The following is a 25,000-nucleotide window of genomic DNA, read 5'->3' as shown; positions in this document are numbered from 1 at the left end:
ATGTAACCTCTTCTAGATTAGCATCAGTTTCAAACCTTGAATTATCTCCAACATGTTGAAAACTCAATCTGAGGTAAAAAAGCATCAAATAGAAAACAGGAAGTGGACTTGTGTCCTCGGAGGGTTTTGCTGAATAATCGGTTATTGTTGAGGATGAGACCGGTTTGTGCATCAGCGTGGTCCTGCAGCCCCCCCCCCCGAAGCAGCCAGGCATGTGAGGCGCTCTACAGGTGGCTTTTAATGGCTGACAGTGAAATGGAGGCTGGTCCTCGGCTGCGAGGGAAGCGTTGGCGGCGATGGGAGCAGTGTGGGTCAGCAGCTCGACTCGCCGCTTAACGGGCGCCAGAGCACAGAGAATGAAATAATGGGACGTGCTTACCCAGCCAGCTTCTGCGTGGCTGTTTGGCAGAAGCCTCCCCGTCTTCCTGAGCTAAATTTAGAGCGGCGCTGAGGGGGTCTCCTGCGGGTCCCTTTCATTATTCATCCGCTGAAAAAGGAGCCCGTTCAGTTTCCCCTTCAGCAGCCAGCAGCCGCTCACTGTTTGTCTGAAACAGCCAGCAGCTTGTAAGGCCGCTGCAGGACCCGGGTTGCCCCAGAAACCTCCAGGCGATGCGTCAGCGTGGCCTGTGGAATGTAACGGGCCGGTTTCCTTCTATTGTGATGGTCTACAGACCCCCCCAACACTTCTCCCCTCTCCCCCCTCAGAGGTGAATAGAGGACTCAGACGACCCACCCCCCATTCCCTCCTCTCACACTCAGTCCTCCTGGTGTTTAGAAACCTTCTTAGAACATGATCCCACCAACCCTTCAGGACCGGAACCAGGACCAGGACCGGGACCAGGACCTCACACTGCATGTTGGGCCTGTTCCAGCCAGTGTTTGTCACTCTGTGGTTACTACTGTTCTCCCTCTCTTCAGTCAGTGACCCCGCCCCCTGAGTTTTCCCAGCATACATCACTCCTTCACTCGAGAGAAGGCTCAGGCGGGGGGTGGAGTTATTAGAATCCCACTGTGACATCACAAGGAGGTGTCACATGATGTTAGCCTCTCATGTTACCAGATGAACTTTAATAAACTTAATCACCTGTCCCCTTGAACATAAACAGATGAGCAGGTCGTCATGGAGACGGGTTCTGACCTGCTTCCTGGTTCTGTCTCCTCAGGCACACCAAGCCTCTGACGTTTGCTGACTGTATCGGCGATGAGCTGCCGGTCGGCTGGGAGGAGGCGTACGACCCCGGCGTGGGATCTTACTATGTCGACCACAACACCAGTGAGTTTCCTGTTTGTTCATAACGTTCCTGAAGTGAACTTCCTGTTTCCCTCGGCAGCGTCCGTTAGGTGTGTTTCTTATGAGCTTTAATTAACCATGAAGACGATGTAAAGGAGGCGTGTCCTGACATCAGACCGGCGCCATAGCTGATGTCAGAAGTCCCGCCCCTTCTTTGTGACATTAACGAGCATGTTCTGAAAGTTTTTAACGTTGAAGGCGGCGAGCGCTGAGATGAATGATTGATGTCTCTGTCTCCTCCAGAGAGGACCCAGCTGGAGGACCCGCGGGCGCAGTGGCAGCGGGAGCAGGAGTCCATGCTGCGGGACTACCTGGCGGTGGCGAGCGACGCCCTCAGCGCCCAGAAGGAGATCTACCAGGTGAAGGAGCAGAGGCTCCGCCTGGCGCAGCAGGAGTACCGGCAGCTCAACGACGCCTGGAGAGACAAGTCCACGTCCCAGACCAGCTGTGAGTACGGAGCGCTCGCTCTCTTTTACTCGCCACGCCGTCTCTTTTACGTCTGTGCTGGATGACCATGATGACGCACACGCCTCGCCTTGACCCCACGTAGACGTTAAAGATAAATCAGATAAATGGAGCGAGAATCGTGTCGTGAGTTGACTCGCTCATAACCTTTGACCTCCATCAGTCAGACCAGAACAGCGAGCCGCTCTCACGGTTAGAGCGCAGGGCGCCACGTGACAGGAAGCACAGGATGTGTCCTTTAACATGTCTCTGTTCTCTCTCCTGCAGTGAATTCAAGATCCTCGTCCTCCAGCAAGTACGACCCCGACATCCTCAAAGCAGAGATCGCCACGGCCAAAAGTCGGGTAAGAGCCTCTGACGGGTTCTGTGACGTGACTCACACGGCGTGCGGTTTTAAATGATGTGTCTGGTCTGCGTGTCTCAGGTGAACAAACTGAAGCGGGACCTGGCCTGTATGAAGCAGGAGCTGCTGTGCAAAGAACAAGGCTACGAGACCCTCAAAGAGTAAGTGCTGCACGCTGAACACCTGACCTCCGGCCTTCAGTCCACGATGGACCGGGTCCTCACAGGAAGTGACCTTCTGAAAGGATGAGGCGTGTCAAAGTCAGCAGCCTGTGATCTGTGTGAATCTTCTCTGCTTGTCTGTGCTCAGGAAACCGTGGCGGCTGAAACGTGGCGTTGAGCTCGTCTGGTCTGCGTCAGCGTAAAAGTCTCGACTCCACACCTGAAGCCCGGCTCTCTCTTTTTTTAGGATTTATGTAAATGGCGTTCGATGACATTTATGACATGGCGACCGACACAACCGTTAGGCCGCCCGGCGCCCTCTTCAGCTCGGTTTCAAAGAGTCTTGAATTAAATGTTCTGCAAAGTTTTGCTTTAGATGAAATTGACCCGAGTTGACCCAAACTCCTCCGTCTGTGGTTCAGTTTCTCCGGGTCGGCGTGTGAGCGCCACCTGTGGACCGTTGTCACGTGCACTGACTCGGGATCAGCTGAGCGATTGGCTCATTAGCGTTTTCACACATTCCATCCCGTCGTTTCAAACCGCCGCCGCTTTGAAGGACACGCTGAAAGAAACCACAGAAGAAGAATGTGGACGGGAAACACTCCTTCTTTCTGACCTACTTCTCGTGCTGAGGACGGACTCAGGAATGTTGTGGTTCTCTTCCCTGTCATTTTTCTGTGTTTTGAAATCCTCCACGCCGCGCAGCCTCCGTGCCGCTAGGACGCCGCTGGATGTTGAATTAAACAGGAATGTCCGGTCTGTTTGTCTTGTCTCTCGCGGCTCAGAGAGAGAGAGAGTGTCAGAGGATTAGTGAGCGGTCCGACAGCATTCCTCCGTGACTTTCCTCTCCTCTTACAGTCATCAGGCGCCGCTCAACAGCCAATCGCTGTTTGCAGGAATCTGGACGAGCTTTGGCTGGAATGCAGCCGCTCGTGATGAGAGCGAATATTTCTCCACCAGAGTTTAAACAACTGAGCGCAGTCAGAGGTCTGAGGGCAGTGATGGGGTGGGGGGGGGGGGGAGACACTGATGTCGTTTTTCTTCTTCACGACCTCAAAAATAAAACATCTGTTTTCTACAGATGTCTGGTTGCCATGGCAGCTGGCTGAGCAAGTCGCCCCAGACATCATTAAATAATAATAATAATAAGATCTTGATTTGTAGCGTTTCTCACTTTGAGTCTCTTTCATTGTGTTGTTCAATGTTCAGAGTTTTTCTGTATGTTACAAACTCAGTGAGGATGTTTACCTTCTCTTCCCTCTCTACCTCGCTCACTTCCTCATTCCCTCAGCACCTTGTTTTCTCTCTCTCTCTCTCTCGCTGTGTTGGTCGTCCCTCCCCCTCTGAAGAATGTGGACGGACCTGTTATACAGACGCATGCATGACTGGGCAGCCTGCTGCTGCCTCTGATGGCTGTTCTGTGCAGCGTCTCTCTGTCTCCCTGCAGCGTCTCTCTGTCTCTCTGTCTCTCTGCAGCGTCTCTCTGTCTCCCTGCAGCGTCTCTCTGTCTCTCTGTCTCTCTGCAGCGTCTCTCTGTCTCCCTGCAGCGTCTCTCTGTCTCTCTGTCTCTCTGCAGCGTCTCTCTGTCTCCCTGCAGCGTCTCTCTGTCTCTCTGTCTCTCTGTCTCTCTGCAGCGTCTCTCTGTCTCCCTGCAGCGTCTCTCTGTCTCTCTGTCTCTCTGCAGCGTCTCTCTGTCTCCCTGCAGCGTCTCTCTGTCTCCCTGCAGCGTCTCTCTGTCTCTCTGTCTCTCTGTCTCTCTGCAGCGTCTCTCTGTCTCCCTGCAGCGTCTCTCTGTCTCTCTGTCTCTCTGCAGCGTCTCTCTGTCTCCCTGCAGCGTCTCTCTGTCTCTCTGTCTCTCTGCAGCGTCTCTCTGTCTCCCTGCAGCGTCTCTCTGTCTCTCTGTCTCTCTGTCTCTCTGCAGCGTCTCTCTGTCTCTCTGTCTCTCTGCAGCGTCTCTCTGTCTCCCTGCAGCGTCTCTCTGTCTCCCTGCAGTGTCTCTCTGTCTCCCTGCAGCGTCTCTCTGTCTCTCTGTCTCTCTGCAGCGTCTCTCTGTCTCCCTGCAGCGTCTCTCTGTCTCCCTGCAGCGTCTCTCAGTCTCCCTGCAGCGTCTCTCTGTCTCCCTGCAGCGTCTCTCTGTCTCCCTGCAGCGTCTCTCTGTCTCCCTGCAGCGTCTCTTTGTCTCCCTGCAGCGTCTCTCAGTCTCCCTGCAGCGTCTCTCAGTCCCTCTGTCTCCCTGCAGCGTCTCTCTGTCTCCCTGCAGCGTCTCTCAGTCTCCCTGCAGCGTCTCTCTGTCTCCCTGCAGCGTCTCTCAGTCTCCCTGCAGCGTCTCTCAGTCTCCCTGCAGCGTCTCTCAGTCCCTCTGTCTCCCTGCAGTGTCTCTCTGTCTCCCTGCAGCGTCTCTCAGTCCCTCTGTCTCCCTGCAGTGTCTCTCTGTCTCCCTGCAGCGTCTCTCTGTCTCCCTGCAGCGTCTCTCTGTCTCCCTGCAGTGTCTCTCTGTCTCCCTGCAGCGTCTCTCAGTCCCTCTGTCTCTGTCTCCCTGCAGTGTCTCTCTGTCTCCCTGCAGTGTCTCTCTGTCTCCCTGCAGCGTCTCTCTGTCTCCCTGCAGTGTCTCTCTGTCTCCCTGCAGCGTCTCTCTGTCTCCCTGCTGCGTCTCTTTGTCTCCCGTCTCTTGTCTCTCGTCTGCGGTCTCGCGGTCAGAAGAGTGTGTTCCAGTTGTTTGCAGTAAAAACCGTCCTGACTCCTCCTCCAAACTGAGCGCCATCGTCTCTCTGTCCTCCTCTCCTCCAGGATCGACCAGAAAGTGTCCAACAGTCCGTATGGCTTCAAGCTGCAGGAGGCGCAGGCCATCCTCAGCGAGGTGCGCTCCATCCGGGACGCCATCAGCTCCGGGGAGAAGGAGAAACAGGAGCTCATGCAGGTAGACATCAAGTGACCAAAGCAAAGACGCCATCTTCTTTTACAAACACTTATTTATAACACCTTCCATCACAGTTGCATGATGGGATTTGGAGGCTGCAGGTGTGCAGTAGTCACACTGACATATATACTTCTGATGGACGTGGTTACACGCCGACAGTCAAAGAGTGCTGTGACATCAGCAGCGTGTTCTGAGCACGTGCAGCAGGTAGAGAGAGCACCGTCTGCTCCAAGGACTCCCTCTCTCCTGTCTCTCCCTCGCCCACTACCATCTGCAGCTGACAGCTCAGTGTGTGTGTGTGTGTGTGTGTGTGTGTGTGTGTCCGTCCAGCACAGACCTGACACGCCTCCTGTCGGACGGGGACACTTCCTGCAGTGGGCGAGCACATGTGGAAACAGCTGGCTGAAATGAGTGATAGGTGTTCACTCGAGCTGTGTCCCATTCCAGAGGTTGCAGCCTTCGGAGGGTGTGGCCTTCGCGGTCCACGAAGGCCACACCCTCCGTGGACCGCGAGGGCTGATCCACGCGGTCTCCGAAATGAGATGGTCTGGTCTTCCTACTTGCGTCACCAACTGTTCGGTCTCCTAGCAACCCTGAGAGTGTCCGTTTTTTGATTGCACCGTTTTATCAACACAACTCAACCGCAAACACCTAATTTTTATATTTATTTTATATTTACAATGGAGCCTGGAGATATAATTAATTTATTTATTTTGATAGTACAGTTTTTTATGATTCTGAAAAAGAGAGAGAGGGAGAATTATATGTGCCGACGTGTGAGTCAGCACCACGGACAGGTGAGTTTACCTTCAGATTGGTTAACGTGTTTGTACTTTAGCTTTCATTTGATCATTAACTTTAAGCTTTGTTAGTTAACTTTGAGCCAAACGTTGAAAAATGTTTAAGCAAAAATAACGTTAAATTATGCTTCACTATAACAAACGTTTGAGCCAAACGTTGAAAAACCGTTTGGCTACTGGAGTAATATTCAACTGAGTTCACAACCTGTCTAAATGTTTTTAACTTGTTAAAGTTAACTCAAACAAAGGAAGTTAAACTAATGTTATCTCAACAATCGTTCGGTCGAGTTGATAGTTTAACGTTATGTAACGTGTCCAACCTTACAGCATTAACGTTACAGCTCCCATCATCAGTGAATCAACACTTATCAGGCTTTTGAAATAAATTAGAAGAAATAAACCCCATCACTTGCATTTAAAAGGAAAATTTGTATCAGCTGCGGAGGTCTGGGTTGGGTTCACCGTGGATGCCATTGTTGATGTTTACCGTTGCGCGCAATGCATCTTGGGAAGGGAAGGCTGCAAAGGATCCAACCGCTGAAGCCTCCAAAATCGGGGAAAGGAAGGCTGCATGTCTCGGCTGCATTCGAAGGAGCCGCTGAATTGGGACAGAACTCGTCGCGCCGTGTAATCGGTCTTAAAATGCAGCCCAGGAAGGCTGCAGCCTCTGGAATGGGACACAGCTTAAACCAGTCTATACCAGAGCTGCCAGTCTATACACAGCCTGGGTCTGTTGGCCACCTCTGGACACATGACACGTGACCTGTGAGAGAAGCGTCGCCGGCAGCGTGCTACCAGGGCGCTACCAGGGCGCTACCAGGGCGCTACCAGGGCGCTACCAGGGCGCTACCAGGGCGCTCTGGTCTGCTGCTGAGCAAACGCCTTGGTTTTCACTTTCAGCTCCTCACTCCCTCCTCGCTCTCTGTTCTCTGTCCCCTGAGAGTCTCTGTCCCCTGAGAGTCTCTGAGAGTCTCTGTCCCCTGAGAGTCTCTGAGAGTCTCTGTCCCCTGAGAGTCTCTGTCCCCTGAGAGTCCCTGAGAGTCTCTGTCCCCTGAGAGTCTCTGTCCCCTGAGAGTCCCTGAGAGTCTCTGTCCCCTGAGAGTCCCTGAGAGTCTCTGTCCCCTGAGAGTCTCTGAGAGTCTCTGTCCCCTGAGAGTCTCTGAGAGTCTCTGTCCCCTGAGAGTCTCTGTCCCCTGAGAGTCCCTGAGAGTCTCTGTCCCCTGAGAGTCCCTGAGAGTCTCTGTCCCCTGAGAGTCTCTGAGAGTCTCTGTCCCCTGAGAGTCTCTGAGAGTCTCTGTCCCCTGAGAGTCTCTGAGAGTCTCTGTCCCTGAGAGTCTCTGTCCCCTGAGAGTCTCTGTCCCCTGAGAGTCTCTGAGAGTCTCTGTCCCCTGAGAGTCCCTGTCCCCTGAGAGTCTCTGAGAGTCTCTGTCCCCTGAGAGTCTCTGTCCCCTGAGAGTCCCTGAGAGTCTCTGTCCCTGAGAGTCTCTGCACCGTGTCCTTAATCCTCTTTTCCGTCTCTGGGTTTGTCTCCTCCCTGCTGCAGTTTGTCCGTGTTGTGATTCCTGTTTGTCTCGTGCAGAAACTGGCCGTGTTGAAGGACGGCTTCCAGCTGGACTCGGGCTCGCAGCAGGAGCTGTGGGGCAGCAGTCCCTCGCTCGCCAACTCCGAGCTGTCCATCCCTCGACTCTACTCAGACGCCGGCTCCCAAACCGACATCCCAGCTGAGGTACGCTTCCTCCACTTTAAACGAAGGACAGAAACTGTTAACTTTGAAAAGAAGCTCTAACAGTGAGACGTGTGAAACGGGTTTTGGTTTTGTGGTTTTTCACATCCTTCCTCCGTGTTGCTGATTTTTGTTCAGTTCATGACGAGCAGCAACAAACTGGCGGAGAAGGTTCGTCTGAGTCTGAAGTACGAGGAGGCCAAGAGAAGGTTCGCCACGCTTTTCATTGATCACATTTAGGATTGTTTGATTGTGACACTTTCAATAACTGCCCCTCGCCTTCTCAGGATCGCCACCATCGAGGTCCAGATCGCCAAGCTGGACAGCGAGGCGTGGCCGGGACTGCTGGACCCGGAGCGGGACCGCCTGATCCTGATCAACGAGAAGGAGGAGCTGCTGAAGGAGCTGCAGTACGTCAGCCCGCGCCAACGCCTGCAGCCCAACGACGCCGAGAAGCTGGAGTCAGAGAAGAAGCGTCTGGAGAGAGACCTGCAGGCGGCGAGGGACAGCCAGAGCAAAGCTCTGACCGAGAGGTGCGACTTCAATCTGATGCTCCTCTAACGGGACGCCATGACTAACGTTTGAACATCATCAGAGTCGCGGAGAAGGTCACGCCGCTGACCACAGCAGCGTGACGTGTTGAACTTTCTGCACCTGCTGACCTTCAGCGTGTGTTTGACCTTCAGAGACGCTTCTCCTCCTCTATTTACCATCCTTATAACAAAGACCCGCTAACATCCTGAATCCCCCCCCTCCCCCCTTTGCTCTGGCCCCGCCCCCTTTCTGACCCCTGTAACAGGACTGTCGTTGTTCTGTGTTCAGCTCAGTCTCTCTCGTTCAGGCTCGTGTTCCTGAAACCTGAGAGACTCACAAAACCTCCTGTAGTCCTCCTACACACACACACACACACACACACACACACACATACACATATATAGACACACACACACACATACACATATATATAGACACACACACACATACATACACACACACATATACACACACACACACACACACACGTTGACACTCACACACACACACACACATACACACACACAGACACAGACACACACACAGACACAGACACACACAGACACACACAGACACACACACACTGACACACACACAGACACACACACACACACACACACACACACTGACACACACAGACACACACACACTGACACACACACAGACACACACACACACAGACACACACAGACACACACACACAGACACACACACACTGACACACACACACACACACACACACACACACTGTAGAAACATCATGGTCTGTTTGTCAGCTCAAACTGTACCAGTCCAATCAGGACTGAGGATCCTGTCAGTAAAGCAGACGTGCCTGCTGTTGCCATGGTGATTTATAATGCAGTCTGTTAGTTGAGGAAGCAGGATCAGGAAAGGGAAAGGTTTGGGATCAGCTCAGCTCTCACTGTGTGAGATTAACAACACACTAAATCCTCCTCGATATCGCTCGCAGCGAGCCGTGAACACCTGGTTTACATTTAACCATCGATAGCTGTCTCCATTCATTCATCACCGTGAGCTGGAGGACGTTAAACATGTGACCTTCTGTTAGAACACTTCCTCCTCTTTGGCCAGTTTCCACCCAAGCCACAGCTCCCAGTCACGCCTTCAATGGACCAGTTTCCTCCCAGACAGAGAAATGACATCATACCACACCTGACCACCTTCTCTCTTCTTAAAGTGCCCTCGTCTCATTTCACACCTGCAGGACTGAACAGAGCTCCGCCCCCTCGTGTCTCCTGATCAGCTGTTTGTCTCTGTGTGTTTCAGGCTCAGACTTCACTGTAAGAGGAACAAGCTGGTGAGGGAGCTGGAGGAGACGGTTCGACTCGCCTCGTCACTGCACACGCAGCTCAAGAGGTTTGTTCATCTCTGTCTGTTTAACCTTCAACTTATTCAGCTCCGCCTCACGCTTAGCCCCGCCCCATGCTTAGCTCCGCCTCATGCTTAGCCCCGCCTCATGCTTAGCCCCGCCCCATGCTTAGCTCCGCCTCACGCTTAGCTACGGCCCACGCTCAGCTCTGCCCCATGCTTAGCTACACCCCACGCTCAGCTACGCCTCACGCTTAGCTCTGCCCCACGCTTAGCTACACCCCACGCTCAGCTACGCCCCACGCTTAGCTACGCCCCACGCTTAGCTCCGCCCCACGCTCAGCTCCGCCCCACGCTCAGCTCCGCCCCACGCTTAGCTCCGCCCCACGCTTAGCTACGCCCCACGCTCAGCTCCGCCTCACGCTCAGCTACGCCTCACGCTCAGCTACGCCTCACGCTTAGCTCCGCCCTCTCTGTCTCTTGCCTCACGCTTAGCTCCGCCTCACGCTTAGCCCCGCCCCATGCTTAGCTCCGCCTCATGCTTAGCCCCGCCCCATGCTTAGCCCCGCCCCATGCTTAGCTCCGCCTCACGCTTAGCTACGGCCCACGCTCAGCTCTGCCCCATGCTTAGCTCCGCCCCACGCTTAGCTACGCCCCACGCTTAGCTCCGCCCCACGCTCAGCTCCGCCCCACGCTCAGCTCCGCCCCACGCTTAGCTACGCCCCACGCTCAGCTACGCCCCACGCTTAGCTACGCCCCACGCTTAGCTCCGCCCCACGCTCAGCTCCGCCCCACGCTCAGCTCCGCCCCACGCTTAGCTCCGCCCCACGCTTAGCTACGCCCCACGCTCAGCTCCGCCTCACGCTCAGCTACGCCTCACGCTCAGCTACGCCTCACGCTTAGCTCCGCCCTCTCTGTCTCTTGCCTCACGCTTAGCTCCGCCCCACGCTTAGCTACTCCCCACGCTTAGCTATGCCCCACGCTTAGCTCCGCCCCACGCTTAGCTACGCCTCACACTCAGCTCCGCCCCACGCTTAGCTCCGCCCCACGCTCAGCTCCGCCCCACGCTCAACTCCGCCTCACGCTTAGCTACGCCTCACACTCAGCTCCGCCTCACGCTTAGCTCCGCCCCACGCTCAGCTCCGCCCCACGCTCAGCTCCGCCCCACGCTCAGCTCCGCCCCACGCTTAGCTACGCCTCACACTCAGCTCCGCCTCACGCTTAGCTCCGCCCCACGCTCAGCTACTCCCCACGCTTAGCTACGCCCCACGCTCAGCTACGCCCCACGCTCAGCTCCGCCCCACGCTCAGCTACGCCCCACGCTCAGCTCCGCCCCACGCTCAGCTCCGCCTCACGCTTAGCTGGCAGGAGTCTCAGCTTCCTGCATCCAGTCTCTCCCTCTGCAGATATACAATAAAACAAACTGATTGTCCCTCCCTCACGTCTCACGAGGGGACGAGGTTCGTCATCTTTTTAAATTGACCATTTGTTGGCCCTCTGATTGGCCTGCTGACCCACCAATCAGAGAGCTTCCTGTGCTGTGGTCATTATTTCAAAGGGTAAAGAGCGTTTTGATTAAACTTCGCTCTCTCTCCCTCAGCCTCTCGGCGAGCACGCTGTCCTGTTCGTCCGGCAGCAGTCGCGGCTCCCTGACGTCCAGCCGTGGCTCTCTGGCCACCACCTCCAGCTTAGGCTCCACCTCCTCTCTGAGCTTCACAGACCTGTACCTGGAGCAGCCGGAGCTCGCCGACCCGGACTTCCAGAACAAGCTGGACAGCCTCCTGGAGGGCGGCCAGGCCGGCTACCGGCCCTCCAGCTCCATCACCACCATCCACGAACACGAGGTGGTGACGGGCAGCGGGGGGAGGGACGCCGGGAGACTTGAGGAGAACGCCAGCGGGGTGGGCGGAGATTCCACCGGAGGAGGTGCAGGAGGAGGAGGTGGTGTCCTAATGGAGTCGGGGTCTTCCAGGATCCAAGCGCTCAGACTGTCAGAGACTCCTCGCTCGATGAGCTCCCTATCCCCGCGCTCCTCTCTCTCCTCGCTGTCCCCGCCATGCTCGCCGCTGGTCACAGACACTAGCTTCCTGTCAGGGGAGACGTTCGCAGGTCAGACCGGCGGCCTGAGCTTGGACCTGGAGCTCCACAGCAGGCTGGCAGAGCTGGAGCTCGGTCTGGACTCTCAGGAGGAGCAGCAGGAGGAGCAGGGGGGTCGCAGGAGGCTGGAGGAGAAACAGAACCACAACACGTCGCCGAGCGAGGACGCCAAAGGTAAACAGGAAGTATTCTTTGATTACTCTTCATGCATGAGTCCAACTACAGGAATCCTGAGAGGTAAAGAGGACACATGTGGAGAGCTGCTAAACACGAGACAACGATGCAGCGCTAACGACACAAGCTAACCACGCAAGCTAACGTTACGTCTCAATCAGATGGTCACTCTGCGTCGCTCTCCTCTTCCTCTCAGTCATATCAAACAGAGACGAGCTAACGAGCGCCGTAAAGACGTTCACACTGCTCAGCAGACGACCTCGAGCGGGCGCTCTGTGGATACGAGAGAGAGAGACGCCATGTTCGAGATTGTTGTTCTGTTAGGTCGACTTAGAGACGACTGAAGGGGGAGGAGCTACAGGTTGATGTTTTAAATCATAGATGTGGACTGTCTCTCACGCTTCGGTCCCGCTCGCCGTATTTCCCCTCCGTGGTTAACTTGTAAATCAGTCAGGTGTGAATGTAGTCCCAGTCCTGATGAGCTGGATCGTAGTGAACTCCTCCAGGGCTCAGGTTGCAGCTCCAGGTGAAAGGTGGACGGCGTGGTGTCTGGTTTCCTGTTCACTCTCCATCACAGAGCCGAACGTGTCATCGGAGCCTCGGCGGGCCGAGACGTCTGGTCGAGTTCTTCTCCTGTGGACAGCGAGCGAATATAAAGTGCTGTAATACTCAGAGTGACCGAAGCTTCACTAATAAACATGTTTGTTTGTTTTCATTCAGATTACAGATTAACTAAGATGCAGGAACCTGACACACACTTCCTGCCTTCACTTCCTGCCATCACTTCCTGCCTTCACTTCCTGCCATCACTTCCTGCCTTCACTTCCTGCCATCACTTCCTGCCTTCACTTCCTGCCATCACTTCCTGCCTTCACTTCCTGCCTTCACTTCCTGCCTTCACTTCCTGCCTTCACTTCCTGCCTTCACTTCCTGCCTTCACTTCCTGCCATCACTTCCTGCCTTCACTTCCTGCCTTCACTTCCTGCCTTCACTTCCTGCCTTCACTTCCTGTCTTCACTTCCTGCCTTCACTTCCTGCCTTCACTTCCTGCCTTCACTTCCTGCCATCACTTCCTGTCTCTCCTCAGCTGGCGGTCATGAGGGAGAGATTAAAGCAGCAGGAGGCTGAATTATCTTTTATCTCCCTTTATCGTCTGCAGACTCGACTCCACAGCTTCGAGGGACGGCGACGGGGCCGAAGAAAATCGGCGTGACCTCGGCGGTGTCAGACGAGTCGGTGGCTGGTGACAGCGGCGTGTATGAACCGTCGGTCTGCAGGCCGGGCCTCCCTGCAGACCTCGTCCTCAGCGCCTACGAGGAGCGGTTGGCGTTGGGCTGCTCTCAGGTTCAACTCGGCTTCCGCTACGAGTCCAGAGACCAGCGCTTCACCATCTACGTCATGCAGCTGTCCAACTGCAGCGCCCTCTGTCTGCCGGCTGACCAGAAAATGTACGTCCTTTTATCCTCCTTGATGTTAGTGTGAAGTCTGACGGTCTGTCAGAGGTCAAAAGGTCGTCTTGCGTGTTGATCTCCACCGTGTTCGGTCAGTTTAGTGAGCAGCTGTGCAGCTCTTTCAGTACCATCTGTGTCCACCAGGTGGAGTTGGTAGTCCCGCTAGCTTCCTGCACGCTGGTCGAGCTCTCAGCCTGCGGTAACGTTGTGCCCCGCCCACCTCCTCTGCTCACCTGCAGTCTTTGCATCAAACCTTCACTCCATGAGCAGGATCCAAACACACACACACACACAGCGTGTCTCGTAAGGAGCGGCGTGGTGCTGCGGCGAGCGGCGTGGTGCTGCGGCTGGTGGTTGGCTCATTTCAAACGTGTTAGGTGTGAAGCAGCTCACTGGGAGGATGACTGAAGTGTGAAACATTCAGACTGTGTGTGTTTGGGTGAACAGGTGATGGCGTTGACGTTGTTCCGGCGCCACTCGTTAGGCGTTGGCTCCTCCTGTCCGTGTGCCGCTGACTGTTTGGAACCTCTGTCCTGCAGGTATGTGCGTGTGGTGGCGCTGCCCTGCGTGGAGACGACACGCTGCCTCTTCCGAACACGCGGCGCGCTGCCTCAGGATGTCGTGGAGGTCAACGAGGTCTTCGGCATGCAGATATCCCACAATGCATTGCGACAGAAGACGCTGCGGGTCGACGTGTGCAACACCAGCAAGTCAGGCCATGAAGACTGTCTGGTTAGTGTGTGTGTGTGTGTGTGTGTGTGTGTGTGTGTGTGTGTGTGTGTGTGTGTGTGTGTGTGTGTGTCTGTGTGTGTGTGTGTGTGTGTGTGTGTGTTACCTGACCGTCTCTCTCTCTCTGTGTGTGTGTGTGTGTGTGTGTGTGTGTTACCTGACTCTCTCTCTCTCTCTGCAGGCTGGAGCTCAGATCAGTCTGGCTGCCGTCAGCTGTTCAGAGGAGCGATGCTCCAGCTGGTACAACCTGCTGAGCCGAGCAGCCGGCGGCGCCCAGCAGGTACGGACCGGGTCGGTTCCACCTGTCAGACTGCAGAGGTGGTTCTGTTGGTACCTGTGTTGTCTGTCGGCCTCACAGGAGTAAATCTGGTGTGTGTGTGTTTCAGACTGCTGTGATCTCCAGCGTGTCCGGAGGCGGAGCTCCCGAGGACGTGGAGTGGTAAGTGTTTCTGCTGAAGAGGACATGAGGACATGTGTCCTGTCCCTCCCTGAACCTGTCTGTGCTCCATCTTTAGGCGCGGGGACGTCCTGGAGGCAGACAGCTTCCACCATGAAGAAGGAAACAGCGATGAAGGGGCGGGGCCTCTGGAGGAAGAGGAGGGGTTCTACCCCGACAGCTGCCAATGGGAAGCAGAGGAGGGGGAGGACGAGGAGGAGCATGTGACCAAACGTCCTCCGCCTCCTTTTCCAGCAGCAGCAATCACAGAGAAGGTGAGTGATCAAGGATGAAAGTCCGTCACAGACAGAAACGTCTTCATCGACTGGAGCGCCGCGCCTTTTCTTCTTCTACGTTTTAATAAACGCTGCAGTGTGTGCACCAGGCCAGCAGGTGGCGTTGTGACTTTATGTTGGTTCTTCAGTGAGGCGTAAACAAACTGACGATGATGAGCAGGACTAGAACATGAAGCAGTCCTCCGAGTCTCTGTAACCATAGTAACGGGGTGTTTGACGCTGCTGCTGACACACGGCCTCACCTCGTCCTCGTGCTGCTCCGATGAAGCGTTCAGTCACCTTTCCTTCAACACTTCCTGTGCAGGTGAACAAGGAGACGAGCACAGGCGGCTCGGCGCAGTCACGCCACCACTCGGTGGTCCGACCGAAGGAACGCCGCCCGGACGTCCGACAGCAGAACCCGTTCATGAGGGGGAACACCATCATCCGGTCCAAGACCTTCTCCCCTGGTCCTCAGAGCCAGTACATCTGCCGGGTAACAGGACGCCATGAAGCGCCATGGAAGCAGGAAGCAGCTGGGAGCCAGTTAGTAACGCCTCTCTCTCTCTCTCTGCTGCTCTCCACAGATAAACCGCAGCGACAGCGACAGCTCCACGCTCTCCAAGAAGTCTCCGTTTGTCAGGAACGCCTCGGAGCGACGCAGCATGCGCATGAAGAAGGTAAAGCTGTGTTCCTCTTTATGAGAGACAGGAAGTGAGGGAGGAGAGACAGGAAGTGAGGAAGGAGAGACAGGAAGTGAGGGAGGAGAGACAGGAAGTGAGGGAGGAGAGACAGGAAGTGAGGGAGGAGAGACAGGAAGTGAGGGAGGAGAGACAGGAAGTGAGGGAGCACTGATTCAAACCCCGCACTGTCACTTTATTTACTGCCAAGCACGACCTGAGAACACAGCGCCCCCTGCTGGCCCTTTGTGTCATCTTCTCTTCATCCTGTTACACTGATCTGGAGAGTCCTGAGACTTTATCAGCTCCCCTTTGAGACTCGGTCAGATGCAAACTGGCGGGCTGGAGGGAGCAGACGATGGTTGGTTCTCCTGCAGCTCACACTGTCAAACACTCAGCTTAAAGTCACATGACTGACAGCAGATCACTGAGCGCAGGAGGCTTCATGTCTGCGACACACCATCATACTGTGTTTCCCCCTCAGCCTCCTGTGCAGGTCAAAGGTCTGGACGGGCTGCTGCGGACCTCCCTGGACTTGGAGCTGGACCTGCAAGTGTCCCGGACTCGGCAGGCCCGGCTGGATCAGGAGCTGCAGGTGCTGCGGGAGCTGAAGACGCAGCTGGAGGCAGCGAGACAGCAGGGCCGCAGAGAGCTGCCTGCCTGGGTCCAAGAGGACGAACGCTTCCGTCTGCTGCTCAAGCAGGCCGAGAAACAGGTGAGAGAGCAGGTCTACGTGAAGGTCTTCAGAACCCCCGTCTTTAGGCCTCTAGAGTCTGAACTCCCGTGTCTCCCGTTCAGACCCGAGAGGAGCAGCTGCAGGAGAAGAGGGTGGAGAAGATGATGAGAGCAGCAGCGAAGGACGTCCACAAGATCAGGGGCCAGAGTCGCAAGGAGGTCCCTGAAGTCCAGACCTTCAGGTGAGACCAGCTGGTGTTTTACCCGGCTTCAATCATGTCGGCCATGTTCAGCACCAAGTAAAGGCAGGAAGCGTTTGACCCTCACAGCTTCCTGTTTCCTGTTTGTGTGTTTGCAGAGAGAAGATGGCGTTCTTCACACGGGCAAAGAGCAGCATCCCCGACCTGCCGGCTGACGACGTGTAGAGAATCATTTCAAAGTATTTCCCTCCTCCTGAGTCTCGGCTGCTGTTCAGACGGGCGTGAAGCGAGCGCTCTGCGGTGACATGAAGAACGCCGCGTTGAAGTAGAAACCATGAAGGAAGCGCTCAGCGTGTTTGTTTGTTAGTGATAGCACTGTTAGCTTCTCTTCCTGTTCCTGTTACTAACCGGCTGCTGATAGGCCCGTACGTGTTTCCAATCATTCCAGAGTCACGCGTGTGCAGAGCGTGTTTTTATACTGACATGACTATAAATATATAAATATGATATTTGTATAACGAAGGCACAAACGAAGGTACTGAAGAAACATCTAACGTACAGATGTTTCCTTTTCATCTCTTTTTTAAACTTTATACGTAGAAAAACTGGAGCACAAACTTCTCCTGACTCCCAACTTCCACATCCTCTGTGAGCGCCGCGCTCGCTCAGCGCCGTGCACCACGCCGCGCTCCCTCAGCGCCGCGCTCCCTCAACGCCGTGCACCACGCCGCGCTCCCTCAGAGCCGTGCACCACGCCGCGCTCCCTCAGCGCCGCGCTCCCTCAACGCCATGCACCACGCCGCGCTCCCTCAGAGCCGTGCACCACGCCGCGCTCCCTCAGAGCCGTGCACCACGCCGGCGCTCCCTCAGAGCCGTGCACCGTGCACCACGCTGCGTCAAGATGAACAGAATAGAATGATCCCAGACAGGAAGTCAGACAAGAAACCACGCGGAGCGTTTGGTCCATTTCAAAATAAAACAGAAGAAACAGACTTTATCAACATGACGTCAAAACAGAATGAACAACAAATCAACTTCAGAGAGACAAAGACACGTTTCAACGTTTTCTATTTTTCTTCCTGTGATCTTGTAGTTCTTCCTGTGATCTTGCAGTTCTCTGTGATCTTGTAGTTCTCCTGTGATCTTGTAGTTCTTCCTGTGATCTTGTAGTTCTTCCTATGATCTTGAAGTTCTTCCTGTGATCTTGTAGTTCTCTGTGATCTTGTAGTTCTCTGTGATCTTGTAGTTCTCTGTGATCTTGTAGTTCTCTGTGATCTTGTAGTTCTCTGTGATCTTGTAGTTCTCTGTGATCTTGTAGTTCTTCCTGTGATCTTGTAGTTCTCTGTGATCTTGTAGTTCTCTGTGATCTTGTAGTTCTATGTGATCTTGTAGTTCTTCCTGTGATCTTGTAGTTCTTCCTGTGATCTTGTAGTTCTCTGTGATCTTGTAGTTCTCCTGTGATCTTGTAGTTCTATGTGATCTTGTAGTTCTCTGTGATCTTGTAGTTCTCCTGTGATCTTGTAGTTCTTCCTGTGATCTTGCAGCACTCATGTTCTAGAAACAGACCCGGTGGGGTCGGGCGCTGACGGACCGCAGCGTGCTCGGTGTGTGGAAGTTGGGAGTAATGGAGGAAAACTGGAAGTGTTTGCTTCTTGTTCAGGACACTAGAAGATGATCTGAGGTCAGGTGGTCTCACGTGGTCAGTGTATGGTAGGATCAGCACTAACTCACTAACACTCAGGTAGATGTTCGTTAGTCTGCACTTTAACAAACGTAGGCGGGAAAAGCTCAAAATAAAAAAAAGCTTAAAAGAAACTCGATGTGGGTTTTTAAAAATATAAAAAAAGAAACTTCACACGAAGGCTTCCTGTCCACACAGGAAGTGAAGATGAAAATGTATTTTTCCTGACTGTGACCTGATTGTATGACTTAAAGGAAGTGACGTCACCCCCCCCCCCCCCCCCCAACACACACACATCCCTCCCACCGCAGACAAGCAGCTGCCAGCCAATAGGAGAAAAGCACACCTGTGATTGGTCTGAACCATGATTGATTCGTGTCTCATGTATTATTGAACGTTTCCTGTTTCCTGGATATTTACCGCTCATATCTCGCCGTCATGGAGGTCATTCCTTCCCGTGCTGACGGTCTCTGAAATTTTGGCGTGTTGTGGCGATCGGGGCGTTCTCAATCTGCGAAACGTCGCTTCATGTTGCCATGGTGACCAAGCGAGTCTCTGAAACGCAAACGCACTGACTTTAAGATCTTTAGTAAATGACTAAAGAAAGACAAACTGATGACCCTCGTCGGGCTCCGTCGCTTCACGGCCCGGTTAGAGAGCGCCACCAAGATGGCGGCTGCTAAAATCAAAGCGGAGGCTCCAATCATTGTTGCTGCGTTGAGCCTCGTGTTGGCGAGTGAAGCAGCTTCATCAGCAGTGCTCCCCTTATCTCAGAGGTCGTTGACCTTTTGCTCGCCGCGCTGCTTTTGGATCAAACTGTCGTCCTCGCCGAGCGAGCTCTGAGCACAGCCGTGTTTCCACGTGGACGCCGTCGTCTGATCCGACAGCAGACGGTTAAACGTAACGCCACAATCGTCCTCTCAGTTCTTTGTTTTGAAACATCTGGATGAAGGAGCGTCGCTCCTCGCTCGTTCAGAGAGGAACGCCGCTCGTCTTTTCTTGGGATGTGAAATGTTTCTGGTTTGTGTTGTGATTGTTTTTCTAATGAATCTGTTTCTATCTCGGCCGCAGAGACGCTGACAGCTTGTATTTATTGCACTTTGTGATTTGGGTGTGCTTCTCCTCTTTTATTTTGTTTTATTTCTTTTTATCGCGAGAGTCCCGAAAAAGCTGTGAATTTTATTCTCAGACACTGAACTGTCGACCAGAGCTGTAAATATTTCACCAGCACAAAAAACAAACAATATGTTTTGTAGTTTCACAACAAATAAAAAACTTCTCTTCTTCTATCCTCCGACTCGTTTTTCTCCAAGTGAAGAAATCAAGTGTTTTTTTAAAGTGAGGAGACTTAACGGTCCAATCAGATAAGTTATCTTTATGTCGCTGAACAAGTCAAACTAAATGCTGTCAGGCTGGCTTCTCTTCAACAGTGCAGCAGCCAGTCTGTCCTCCTTCTAACTTCTGCACTGCAGTACCCATTTTAAACACTAGGTGTCAGAGTTACATAATGCTCTTTTAATTACAAGTTTAGTTCATTAAATCCAAATAAAAGATATTTCAGGTGAAAGTAGAGTCCAACACATTCTGCCCCAGCTTCACCTGCTGCCTCCTGTCAGACAGGAAGTCTGTGATCCACCTGCACGTTCAGCTGAGAGAGCTGGTCCTGGAGCAGGGCTGAAGTCCACAAACAGGATCCTGACCTAGGTCCCTGTGTGTCCAGATGCTTGAGGATGGAGTGGAGGGCCAGGTGGACAGCTCTGAAGGTGGTCCAGAGGTCACAGAGGTCAGGGCGACTGTGGTCTTTGGTCTTCTTTGATGCATTAGTTTTTTTACTTTGCTGAAATAGTATTAGATGCCAGAAACATCAGCTATCATTTAGTGTCTTTATTGTATTTTGTTTATTATAATAATATGAAAATAAAAGTAAACACTGGAAGTTATCCAACCAATAATGATCGTTTAAACTAATGTATATATGTGCCATCCAGGCCGCAGGTGGCGCTGTCCGCCTCCCGCTGATGGTTTTAGGCTGAAGACACGAAGAAGAAAAAGTTGACGTTTCGAGCAGCGGAAGTACAATTAGAAAGCGACGGACTACTTCCTGTCTACAGTTTAGTTTCATCATCCACGAGATTCCACGTTGATCTCACCTGAGAGTCCACGTTGATCTCACCTGAGCAGAGATGGGAGACTCTTTATCTGAGCACACCGGCCGGCTGCTGCGGCAGGTAAGAGAGCTAACACGAGCTAACAGGAGCTAACAGGAGCTAGCAGGTTAAAGCAGAGTGACCGGTGGGCGGAGCCAAACCTCATTCAGAAAACCGTCAATTGAATGTGAGCGAGTTCAAATAGAAACAACAAAAACATCCCAAGTAAAGAGTGTGTAACAGTGAGACTCTTCTGTTAAAGTCTTCTTCACTTGAAAACGTTGAGTTTATTATTAGACTGAGCTGTTATCAGTCAAACCGCTTTAAATCAGTTTAATTCAGTTTATGAGTGAAAATAAATCACAGAATAAAATCCAACATCTTTACAGTTTAAGCTCTTAGTTTACCACCAGTCTGTAACTCAGCTGTAACCTTTAACCCGGATTATTTGACATTATTATTATAATATAAGGTCAAATCAAACTTTGACGGACAGGTGAAACTATCTCTGCATTGATTTTATTTCTGATTATCAGTTAAAATGTCTCTACAAAAGAATAAATCATAAAACAGTTGTAGCAATAGAAGTCACCTCTCATCATTTCACTCCAGTCACCATTTAATGATTATATCTACACACTTCCGTTTATAAAGAGCGTCTACCTGACAGGTGACTGATGACGTCATGCTTTACAAACTTACTTCAATAATCACTATATCTTTACAAACAGGAGAACATGAAGGTAATCTAACTTAATGATGGTGTTAGGCGCCATCTGCTGGTGTTCAGTGAGGACTGCAGCTCCAGCTGATAAAGACTAAAAACACATCAGTGTTTAGAGAGAAATTTGAAGCATTTGATTGGTTGTAAAAATAAATTTCTATAAAAGCTAAAAAATGCTGATTGATGAATTTCCTGCAGTTTCATTGGACCGTTTAAATCTGCTCGTTTTAACAAAATGCAGAATCGCTGAAACCGTTTTCATGCATGATGAATAAACGGTCAGTAATCCAGGTGTGATGTGTTAATGAAACCTGTCACGCTGAAGGAAAGATCCAGAGACGCTCAGTCGTTCGTGGAGTGGCGGTCAGAAAGCGTCCTGCCAGCTGGACGAAACGTGAAGTCACAATTAAATGAATGTTCGAGGTGGCTTCTCCTTCCACACCGATGTTTTTGGTTCAGATTTTCCAAACTGCATCGTCCAAGTCAGCGTGCTGGCCTGAGAGGGCGGAGTCACACTTAGTTTTAGGGCCAGTGAGTCTCTGAGGGAGCGTTTGTCTGTTGACATGAAATCCACGGCGTTTGGAGTCGGCGTGTAATTTGGGGGTTTGTTGCATCATTTCCTGGAAAAAAAGGAAGTTTTCACTTTCGCTCTGACTCTTTACTGTCGACGCCGTCCTGACAGGAAACCAGCAGCTTCACTCATTTATACACCGCCGTCACGGACGCTTCACGACGTGCAGGGACCAGACAGACAGGTGACGAGGGAGGGAGAGGCGGAGTCTCACCAGGTGTGTCGTGGCGAGCAGGCCCTGTGTCCGAGGATCGGTGGGTTCATGTGGTCAGACGGCGTGGAGGACTTCAGATGAATCTTTATGAACTCATCCTAAAATCGACCTCCGTCATTGGTCGAACCGGTTGTGTGTTTGAGAGTTTTTAAAAGAAAGTGAAACGTTTGATTTGTGTTTGAAGGTCGTTTGCACGGCGCCGTTATCACATCAATCATTCACTGAGTCTGTGATAAGTCTAATCAGGACCCATCGAGGGGTTAATGCAGCCAGGAAGTGTGCGTCTCTGACAGGAAGTGGAAGCTGATTGGTTGTTTGGTTGAGCAGCAGAGCTGCCCTCGCTGCCCTGTACTAAAGGGGGCGAGCGAAGCAGAGAGAGAGACAGAGTCAGCGGCGGAGAGAGAGGCGCTCACAGGTAAAACTTCTTTTGTTAGTCACAGCTCGCTTTTAGACCTGTTGTCAGATTACTCATTCCAGAGACTTTCAAAGTAAAAGCCTCCACTCTTTGTCCCGTTATGAGAACAATGAGAATAACTTTTTTATTTCATCACAATAAACGATGGATTTCTGTGTTTTTGAAAAAAGAGAAGAAAGGAGCTGTTGATGATGAATCTTCTTCAGCTAACTTTCTCTGTTTCCTACTTTTAAAGTTAAATTCTGACAGACTCACTGAACGTCCGGCTTTCTGTTTTTTTTTTACTTTTGGAGGTCGTTCTGAAACTTGGTATGTTGTTGCATCATGCTGAGGAAGCTTTCTGTTTCATTCTTACTCCCACTGCTCCTCCTGTCTTTATGAGCTGCTGATTACAACAAGGTTTAAAGTCACATTTCATTTTCTGTTTTCTCCCTCCTGATTGGGCGTTGACCGTCTGAGTGTTCCCGTGATTGATCGTTCTCCGAGATAAATCAGGTTTTATTGTGAAGTTCATTTGAACACAGCAGAAACATGTTGCTAAACTAGGATGACGTCATAACCATCCCAGCAAGGATCCAGGAAGTGAAGGAGGCGTGTCAGTGAGCTGTGTGTGTCAGGAGATGTCAACATGCTGACATGTTGTGTTTGGACTTCTGCAGGAGCAGGAAATCAGGAGTCTGTCTGCAGAGATCCAGAGTCTTCAAAACCCACAGAACCAGAGTCCGTCTCCCCGTCTGGAGGAACTACGAGACGAGAACGCCAAACTGAAATACCGCCTCAACATCCTGAAGAGGGTGAGTCACACGGACTGTACAAAGTTCACGGGGGGGTCATCTTTTGTTGTTGTTTTGGTTGAGCGCCCCCTGGTGGTGAGTTCACATACTGAGCCTTTAATCCAAAGATAATCACTGAGTCATCACAGCGTGTCCTCAGACGACCCTGACCTCTTCACTGGAACGATCGTCTGCTCCAAAGTTCACCGTTAGCCGTTAGCTGTTAGCTGTTAGCTGTTAGCGAGTGATTGTTCACGTCTCGTATCTGTAGATGGATCAATTATCACTCAGACACTTTAAAGTTAAAAAGTTTAAATATGACACTGAATTAAGTTTGATGCGTTCATGTGAGAAAATAATTTACATGACGCCACTGCCTCCCTTCAGCCAATCAGAGAGCAGGGATGTCAGAACATGTGATCTCGTCTGCAGCTCGGTGTAGAGACGACTTTTTGGAGTCAGATGGATTTATTGATTTCTTCATATCAAACCTGAAAGATCCTGTTAGACGACTTCCTGCAGCTGCTAAGATGACACCGCTAACGACGCAAGCTAACGTTACGTCTCAATCTGATAGAGATGATTAGTAAACGAGAAAAAACACGCCGAAAACAACAAACAAGATGTTGCTGTTAGTCAATAGGCTCAATATGTTCTTCCTGTGTCGTGGTTGGTCGATGCTCTTCCTGTGTCGTGGTTGGTCGATGTTCTTCCTGTGTCGTGGTTGGTCGATGCTCTTCCTGTGTCGTGGTTGGTCGATGCTCTTCCTGTGTCGTGGTTGGTCGATGCTCTTCCTGTGTCGTGGTTGGTCGATGCTCTTCCTGTGTCGTGGTTGGTCGATGCTCTTCCTGTGTCGTGGTTGGTCGATGCTCTTCCTGTGTCGTGGTTGGTCGATGCTCTTCCTGTGTCGTGGTTGGTCGATGCTCTTCCTGTGTCGTGGTTGGTCGATGCTCTTCCTGTGTCGTGGTTGGTCGATGCTCTTCCTGTGTCGTGGTTGGTCGATGCTCTTCCTGTGTGTCCTGCAGGAAAGGAGCACTCACTGCAGTAAAGCCATGTTGAACATTAATCAGCGGCTCCAGGAGGTTTTCGGCGTGGCCATCCGGGCTTCCTGCCCCGAGCTGGACGACCCTCCGCTGGCCGTGTCGCCCAACCAGCAGGCCAAGTTTGGAGATTACCAGTGCAACAGTGCAATGGCCTTATCCCAGGTACGTGTCTCCATCTTCAACATTTATATCGGGCCTCTCTCACTGTAAGGAGGTCAAAGGTCATGGATCGCTCTGGAATAAACCGTGTCGCTCTGCAGCTGCTGAAGGCGAAGGGGATGAAAGCCAACCCGAGAGAGATCGCACAGAAGATCATCGAGAACCTTCCAGCCAATGAGCTCATCCAGAAGACTGAGATCGCAGGACCAGGTACACACACACACACACACACACACACACACACACACACACACACACACACACTGACACACTGACACACACACACACACACACACACACACACACACACACACACTGACACACTGACACACACACACACACACTGACACACACACACACACACACTGACACACACACACACACACACACACACACTGACACACACTCACACACACACACTGACACACACACACACACACACTGACACACACACACACACACACACACACACACACACTGACACACTGACACACACACACACACGCACACTGACACACACACACACACACACACTGACACACACACACACACTGACACACACACACACACTGACACACACACACACACACTGACACACACACGCACACACACACACTGACACACACACACACACACACACACACACTGACACACACACACTGACACACACACACACACTGACACACACACACACTGACACACACACACACACACACACACACACTGACACACACACACACTGACACACACACACACGCACACACGCACACACACACACTGACACACACACACACACACTGACACACACACACACACTGACACGCACGCACACACACTGACACACACACACACACACACACTGACACACACACACACACACACACTGACACACACACACACTGACACGCACGCACACACACTGACACACACACACACACACACATGCACACACACACACACTGACACACACACACACACACACACACACACACA

The 25,000-nt window shown here is 52.3% G+C and overlaps 2 protein-coding genes across 3 annotated transcripts in view; both read left to right on the top strand.

The window, feature by feature from the left end:
- Positions 1 to 19,250, top strand: part of wwc1 (WW and C2 domain containing 1) — a 27,802-nt gene extending 8,552 nt beyond the window's left edge. The window contains exons 2-21 of the mRNA XM_079355805.1: positions 1,164 to 1,273; positions 1,535 to 1,738; positions 2,024 to 2,100; positions 2,181 to 2,260; positions 5,048 to 5,177; positions 7,557 to 7,703; positions 7,839 to 7,909; positions 7,988 to 8,233; positions 9,522 to 9,611; positions 11,164 to 11,834; positions 12,994 to 13,282; positions 13,825 to 14,017; positions 14,196 to 14,294; positions 14,401 to 14,453; positions 14,530 to 14,725; positions 15,051 to 15,221; positions 15,313 to 15,405; positions 15,890 to 16,120; positions 16,204 to 16,322; positions 16,439 to 19,250. Of these exons, the coding sequence (XP_079211931.1) occupies positions 1,164 to 1,273; positions 1,535 to 1,738; positions 2,024 to 2,100; positions 2,181 to 2,260; positions 5,048 to 5,177; positions 7,557 to 7,703; positions 7,839 to 7,909; positions 7,988 to 8,233; positions 9,522 to 9,611; positions 11,164 to 11,834; positions 12,994 to 13,282; positions 13,825 to 14,017; positions 14,196 to 14,294; positions 14,401 to 14,453; positions 14,530 to 14,725; positions 15,051 to 15,221; positions 15,313 to 15,405; positions 15,890 to 16,120; positions 16,204 to 16,322; positions 16,439 to 16,505 (3,337 nt within the window). The 3' untranslated portion in view covers positions 16,506 to 19,250. The remainder of the gene's footprint in view (positions 1 to 1,163; positions 1,274 to 1,534; positions 1,739 to 2,023; positions 2,101 to 2,180; positions 2,261 to 5,047; positions 5,178 to 7,556; positions 7,704 to 7,838; positions 7,910 to 7,987; positions 8,234 to 9,521; positions 9,612 to 11,163; positions 11,835 to 12,993; positions 13,283 to 13,824; positions 14,018 to 14,195; positions 14,295 to 14,400; positions 14,454 to 14,529; positions 14,726 to 15,050; positions 15,222 to 15,312; positions 15,406 to 15,889; positions 16,121 to 16,203; positions 16,323 to 16,438) is intronic.
- Positions 19,251 to 19,988: 738 nt separating this feature from the next.
- rars1 (arginyl-tRNA synthetase 1) overlaps positions 19,989 to 25,000 on the top strand; it is a 10,549-nt gene continuing 5,537 nt past the window's right edge. The window contains exons 1-4 of one of the 2 annotated variants that reach the window (XM_079355816.1): positions 19,989 to 20,189; positions 22,692 to 22,826; positions 23,831 to 24,010; positions 24,109 to 24,217. In XM_079355816.1, coding sequence (XP_079211942.1) covers positions 20,145 to 20,189; positions 22,692 to 22,826; positions 23,831 to 24,010; positions 24,109 to 24,217 — 469 coding nt within the window. In that variant the 5' untranslated portion in view covers positions 19,989 to 20,144. Of the gene's footprint in view, positions 20,190 to 21,929; positions 22,033 to 22,691; positions 22,827 to 23,830; positions 24,011 to 24,108; positions 24,218 to 25,000 lie in introns of those variants that run through there. The other variant, XM_079355817.1, reaches the window with a different exon arrangement.

The sequence above is a fragment of the Symphodus melops genome (genome assembly GCF_947650265.1).
Source record: "Symphodus melops genome assembly, chromosome: 11".
Classification (NCBI taxonomy): domain Eukaryota; kingdom Metazoa; phylum Chordata; class Actinopteri; order Labriformes; family Labridae; genus Symphodus; species Symphodus melops.
The sequence above is the reverse complement of the archived record's forward strand: the minus strand, read 5'-3'. Positions and strand labels throughout refer to the sequence as shown.